Raw genomic sequence first — 6,156 nt, 5'->3', positions numbered from 1 at the left:
AAACCTCCTAAAGAGGGAAAAAATGCCCCGGTGGTCCTAGTGTGTTCACACACATCACTACCACATGTATATGGTAAGAACACATGAACAAGATCTGCACACTTGATGGTTGGAACATGCAAACAAAGTACCGACATATGAGACTACAGTAGGGGTATATGCAGTCGCGAAAACTGCAGTTGAATGTTGGAGCTCGACAGCATTTTGAGCCGGATCTGGCAAGAGCTAGCATGTAACATGAAGATCTGCAAGAATTTAAACGCTGTCGAACAAAGATCTACAATAGTAATCTTTGCTTAGGAGCTTATATCTGCACACTAGAGACTTTGCATAGCACAATCTGCAACGCAAACTACTATCGTATTAAGATCATTGTGCACGGAGTCCACAACAAAATGAAGAGTAATTTGGGCTTAGCTCGCCTGAAGCATGGAGTGTGGAGGCATGACATTGTGAGAGCAGCCGAAGGAACTCGCACTATATTCTATGCGGGCACATTGTGTATCATGAAAGTTGAAACGTACACAAGAGGCTCTTGTTGATGATGACCATGCATTTTAGCGAAACTTTAAAAATCAAAATTTAAACTGCTTCTACTCACCAGAGACACCCTTGGAAATGTCATTGCAGACTGTAGTAACACCCTTTCTCTTCACTTATTACACCCTTGTCTCATCATAAGTGTCCACTATCACCTGGATCCAACTTTTGTGCTTATTAAAATAGGAAAAAAATTGAGTTGTATTTTCAAACATTTTTTGAAGTAATTTTTTATAGCCTTTGCCCTTTTGGCTGGCTAAAAAAAGGGAAAGTGGGAAGAGTTTCCCTTCGAAAGTCGTATGCAGATACATAAGAAGGGAAGATGGGCATTGAACTCTACCTTGCACATCGCTGTTTTGAGTGTTGCTTGCTGCAAGGACGTGGTGATGGCCGAGGGGTCTGCTCTGCTTTGCCCGCGAGCAAATATCGTACCATGCTAATTACCTTTGTGTCAACTCATGAGCTCACCTTTCCGGCCCCCGGGAGATAACACCCTTAATGCTTTTTAAAGCTAATTTTTTTGGTGGGAAAGGTGTTAAAGCATTTTCTCTACAAGGCCTTTGCTTCGTCTCCAACTCTGCATGCTGGAGATTCTACTCTCTATCAAAGCTCGCCATAGCGACTATCTCTACGCTGAAGCACTTGACCTTCTTACTTGCCACTCCTCACCATGGCTTTGCGGAGTCTGTCTATAACAACTTCCCTCAAGTTTGCGGTAATGCCGATCATGAAGGTCCTTGCGATGTGTGGGCTCGGCTACATCTTGGCAACAAAGCGCGTGGGCCTTCTGACTCCTGCTCGGATCAAGTTTCTTAACCAGGCAAGCTGGTCTTTGCGCTCATTCTCTGCAATTTTCTGCAGTGATGATAAAGATTGTAATGCATAGACACTTCTGTTTGGTCAAGTCTACGCAGGAGTTTTAAATGTTTTCCGCTTACAATGCTCTTTTCTTACCTGTGGGGCAGTGTAGCTCCCCATGGTTTCCCCTCAAAGTGGGCTTTTCAGACGAAAATAAGTGTGGTGTACTCATGGGTGTTGATCTCTGTTTCAGCTCGTTTTCATGGTGTTCCTGCCAAGTCTGATCTTTACTCAGCTTGGATCCGCTATCACACTTCAAAAGATGATACAATGGTATTTCCATTTGCATGTGCTACTGGTTTATTTGTAAATTTCAAATTGCTCAACTCAAAGAAACATGAGTTTTCCTTTATTGTCGATTGTTCAGTGCAGGTGGTTTATTCCTGTGAATGTGATATTAGCTGCTGTGGCTGGATGTACGATTGGTTGTGTTGTGGTGTGGATAGTGAAACCACCGCCTCAGTTCAGAAAATTCACCATAATTGCAATTGGAATTGGTTGGTGTCCTTAATCTTTTAAGGATCTTAGTGCTTGCTACCCTTTTAGCATGCCTTTGTAACAGCCGGAGAAACATTCATACTAATAGCTTTGCAGGGAACATTGGAAACATACCCCTTGTTCTCATGGATGCTCTCTGTCGGGATTCCAGCAATCCCTTTGGAACATATGAAACTTGCAGCACAAAGGGAGTGGCGTATATATCATATGGGCAATGGGTATATAGCTTTTCAAGTGTGCCGTAATTTGTAATAATATCAGTATATCCACATTTATGGTTCTGGCAGGTTGGAGCAGTGATTGTTTACACCTTTGTTTACCACATGCTTTCTCCTCCAGAGGAACTTGGTGATTGCATAACATCTCAACTGAACAGACACAATTCTGTTACTGTGCAACTTCTTGACAACAAGGAAGCCACGAAAGATGACATTCATGAAGGAAAGAGCCTCATTCAAAGGTTCAGTGCTGTGGGTAGAAAGGTTTGTTTTCTCTTTTTAGCCTTTCTATCGAATACTCTCTTCTTAAATTACCCTCAAATCTCTCTGCTGGGCAGGGAATGTAAATAGCTTGAAATCTAACTGCATGATATACTGAGTTTTTGAAATCTGCTTTCAATACTTCTTGGATGAGGAAATTGATGTTCCATCTCGAAGATCTATTTGCCTTATATTTAAGCGTGGTATAGATATATCACAATGTATTCGCATGACCTGGGGACCAGAAGTCAATAAAGTGCATATGGTGGTGCATAGTAATCTAACACAATCTAAGAGAGAGCTCCTTTATGGGGCATGTGTGATTATCAGAGAGATACTCATATTGATGCTATACAGTAGCTTCTACCACGGCTGCAATAAATTTTGTTAGATGAGACAATGCATGGGTCTGTGACATTGTGGGTTAAAACTTAAAGTACCAAGCTCGAGGGTTTAAAGCAGGTATCACTTGCCTCAGGTCTGGTATGTTCCAGTGCAAATAAAATGTTCTCAAATTATGACATAGGATGTTTTACAAGTACCACAGACACACATAAAAAACAAGGATTGTTTCTATCGCTGTGGATGATCAGGCATTGCGAGTGTTTTGTAACTGTAGTAAGGATAATGTTTGTGAACATTGCTAGAACACAGAGGTTTGGATGAAACTTGACGTACTTCTGTAACTTTGGTATGTTTAGGTGAGGCCGTTGTGACCTCTATTGTCCTTTGTCTGCTTGTGTGCTTGTTTTGGAGATGTATGATCACCAGTAACTTCTAATGCAAGCCTATCAATTTTGCCAGACCTGCCTTTGGCAATATTGCTTTCTTTTGCCAAGGGCATTCTGCACTTGAGCTACCAAAAATTGACTGATATTTTTTGCTGTTCTGTTGTTTTTTAGTTTACTCAAGCATGGGAAGCCTTGAATGTGACAGGGATGCTCAAACAAATCTTCCAGCCACCAGTAACTGCTTCAGTTATCTAACTTAACTCTCCCCTTTGCTTTTGAAAAATGTTCTGGAGATTGCAATGCCGGATCCAACTTTTCTACTTCTTGTAGATTTTGGCCCTTGTTATCGGGGCCATACCTTTCCTGAAAAACCTGGTGGTGGCTGAAGATGGACCTCTTTACTTTCTGACAGACAGCTTGAGCATCATGGGGTAAGTTTATTTGACATTATGTTTTTCATAAGAATTTATTCCAGGTGTCGTTATGGATTTGTGTTTTGTTTCTCCTTTCTTAGGGATGCCATGATACCTGGCATAATGCTTACCCTTGGTGGAAATCTTGTGGGAGGTAAGTTGTTTTTGTTCTTGCAAGAAGGATTATACTTGGAAAGGCTTTCTCTCACTCACAAGGCTTGAAACTTTACTACAGGCCCAGGAAGCTCTGAGCTTGGGCTTCGCACGACAGTAGCAATTGTGCTTGTGCGCCTGTTTCTGATACCATTTGTGGGGGCTGGTATAGTATTTTTAGCCAAGAAACTAGGCTTGCTTGTGGTGGGTGATGAGTTGTTTGAGTTTGTGCTCCTTCTGCAGCACTCAATGCCATCATCCGTTCTTGCAGGTATGTAATCCTCGCTTCCTTCACAGCACAAGACACAATCTGAGGGCTACTCATTGCTTTGTGGGTTTGTTTATTTTGCACAAGCTGAGTTTTTTATTTACTTACAGATACACATGAATGTGTTGCCTTGGGGAATATAGTACATTTCCATTTGCTGGAAATTGGAGGTTCAACTGCCTCCTTGTTTTATTTCTATTGCATTGTAATGTGTAGCAACTTACCTGTAGCGGTGGCAAATTACCTGTAGGATCTTCTAGATGCACAAAATAGAATTGTCAGGTCCAAGACTGGAGGTAGTGGTTCTGCTGCTGCTACATGCTGATGCTTAGATGCCTACTGAAGTATAGCAACACAGGATTGCATCTCTGCGTCTCGTACAAGTCATATATGCAACAAGGGTATTGCATGTTTGGATACTTAACTGATGGTGTCTTGCGGCTATAGAGGCTCACAAGGGTGCTAGACGAAGATGGCGCTTTCTTCAAATGGTTTTGAGGCCATAGTGGCATGTGCTCATGTCACAATTGTGGGCATGTCTCATGCCCACAATTTTAGATTCATTGTTAGGAATGCATCCTTGTTTTATTTCTTTAACTTGGTGATTGTTTGGCATGCCATTATAACCTTTTTGTGAAGTGCAGGAAGTGTAGCTGCCTTGCGAGGGGTCGCTGTCAAAGAGGCTGCAGCAATTCTCTTTTACGAACACATTGTGGCTATCTTTTCGATTAGCTTGTGCCTTGTATTTTACCTCACCATTCTTTTTTGAAATTCTTTGCCCGATCTTAAGGACGTCTGCATGCAAACAAAATCATGTTCCACATGGATGGAGTGTCCAGCCTCTCAAATTACCATTTTAAACAAGTATCATATAAGGGATTATATCAAACAAGTATGATATAAGGGGTCATATAGAGGCAAAGAAGGCAGTTTGCACCTTTGGTTTTCGGTCTTCCTTGCTTTGCACCCTTGGGGCCTTAAGTTTCCTCCTTGAAGCTTGCTCTTGTTGCATTGCAGCAAGCTGGTCTTGTTAATATATTCTTGGTTCCTTCTGGATACTTTGTTGTGGAAACCCTGGTGATCTGCCTCAAATAGCTGGATGAAGGGTCTTACTTCCTGAAAATCAGTTTGTCAATGGAAAGTAAGTGCTTGAAGCAAGTGCACATACTCTCTCATCTAACCATTCAAGCTAAAATGTGGTTTGCTTCCTCTTCTCCCACTGTTATCAATCAACCCACACGTCTCATTCGGGTCCCACACCACCTCTCTCTCTCTCTCTCTCTCTCTCTCTCTCTCTCTCTCTCTCTCTCTCTGGGTGGGGCATCCAGCTCTGCTCGGATGATTGCATGGGATCCAAGGCCTTAGCCTTGATCATCCTAGAGATCATGGATATGAATGGCCTCTCCAAGTCTCGCCATCCATCTATGTGTCCATGCTGACGACTATGATGATCTACTGAGGGTCCCTACAACTGCACTCCATATAGCATAGTTGAGGCAACCAAAGTATCAAAAAGCTATAGCTTGGTGTGAGGCTTCTGGGATTGAACCTGTGTGTCAACACATCCTCTCCAAACCTCCGAATGTTCTAGTTAGTCTATGTTGCTCTCCTCATGGAGGAAACCGGGCCACGAAGAATCAGCCCAAGGTACATGTACATATCTGTATGCTCCACTTGGTCACGTACATAAGATATCATCACACCCATTGGAGATTGGCTGATTTCGAGGCCATGTGTTAACCGTGTCAGAGAGCCAGAGACAAAGCTCCACTATATATATGCCACTGTAAAACATAATATGAGATACGTGGCCGCCTTCATTGCCTCTTTAGAGAGGGTTTTGGGCCTTTATCTAGAGGTATGAGATTCCAGGATCACAAATGTCAGATGTATGGAGATTCAATGACATCGATTAAGGTTAGAGAGACAGACCATACATAGAGATGGATCACACTGTTCTTCCATCCATAGATTGAACAGAGATGAGAATAACCAAAAGATACAAGGCATATTACTAGTAGAGGTATATTGAGTGATCGAGCAACAGAGCTGGGGAGATCTAGGAGGCCAAGGATGAGGGGATGCTCCCATAAATAGAGGAGGTTATAGCAGAGGATATTGGCGAGACATAGGAGATGCCTTGGGCATACTCACCATGAAGGACATAACACAATCATGCATTGACCAGTCCTAGCCATCTCTAGATTTTGATACCC

At 42.4% G+C, this 6,156-nt stretch overlaps 1 protein-coding gene across 6 annotated transcripts; it reads left to right on the top strand.

Annotated features, from left to right (window-relative positions):
- Positions 1-894: 894 nt before the first annotated feature.
- LOC147445390 (protein PIN-LIKES 6-like) lies at positions 895-4,996 on the top strand. Of its 6 annotated transcripts, none has more exons than XM_086524900.1 (11): positions 895-1,360; positions 1,592-1,671; positions 1,771-1,895; positions 1,993-2,114; positions 2,184-2,378; positions 3,278-3,352; positions 3,437-3,537; positions 3,621-3,673; positions 3,755-3,838; positions 4,051-4,110; positions 4,585-4,996. In XM_086524900.1, exons 1-11 carry the CDS (start codon positions 1,211-1,213, stop codon positions 4,707-4,709), a joined length of 1,170 nt encoding a protein of 389 aa, XP_086381026.1. In that variant the 5' UTR covers positions 895-1,210; the 3' UTR covers positions 4,710-4,996. The 6 variants fall into 6 exon arrangements, with proteins under 6 accessions (XP_086381026.1, XP_086381024.1, XP_086381027.1 ...); XM_086524898.1 differs by having other exon boundaries at positions 896-1,360; positions 3,755-3,943; XM_086524902.1 differs by having other exon boundaries at positions 1,302-1,360; positions 1,766-1,895; positions 3,755-3,943.
- Positions 4,997-6,156: the final 1,160 nt, after the last annotated feature.

This window comes from Adiantum capillus-veneris, chromosome 12 (assembly GCF_014529385.1).
Source record: "Adiantum capillus-veneris isolate H3 chromosome 12, ASM1452938v2, whole genome shotgun sequence".
NCBI classification, from domain to species: domain Eukaryota; kingdom Viridiplantae; phylum Streptophyta; class Polypodiopsida; order Polypodiales; family Pteridaceae; genus Adiantum; species Adiantum capillus-veneris.
The sequence above is the reverse complement of the archived record's forward strand: the minus strand, read 5'-3'. Positions and strand labels throughout refer to the sequence as shown.

Bases quoted from the DNA above. Each gene is read 5' to 3' on its own strand.
- LOC147445390 (XM_086524898.1), top strand. From the start codon at position 1,211: ATGGCTTTGCGGAGTCTGTCTATAACAACTTCCCTCAAGTTTGCGGTA. The intron at 3,353-3,436 runs GTTATCTAACTT...TACTTCTTGTAG, and splicing joins AGCCACCAGTAACTGCTTCA to ATTTTGGCCCTTGTTATCGG. The intron at 3,944-4,050 runs GTATGTAATCCT...ATTTACTTACAG, and splicing joins GCCATCATCCGTTCTTGCAG to ATACACATGAATGTGTTGCC.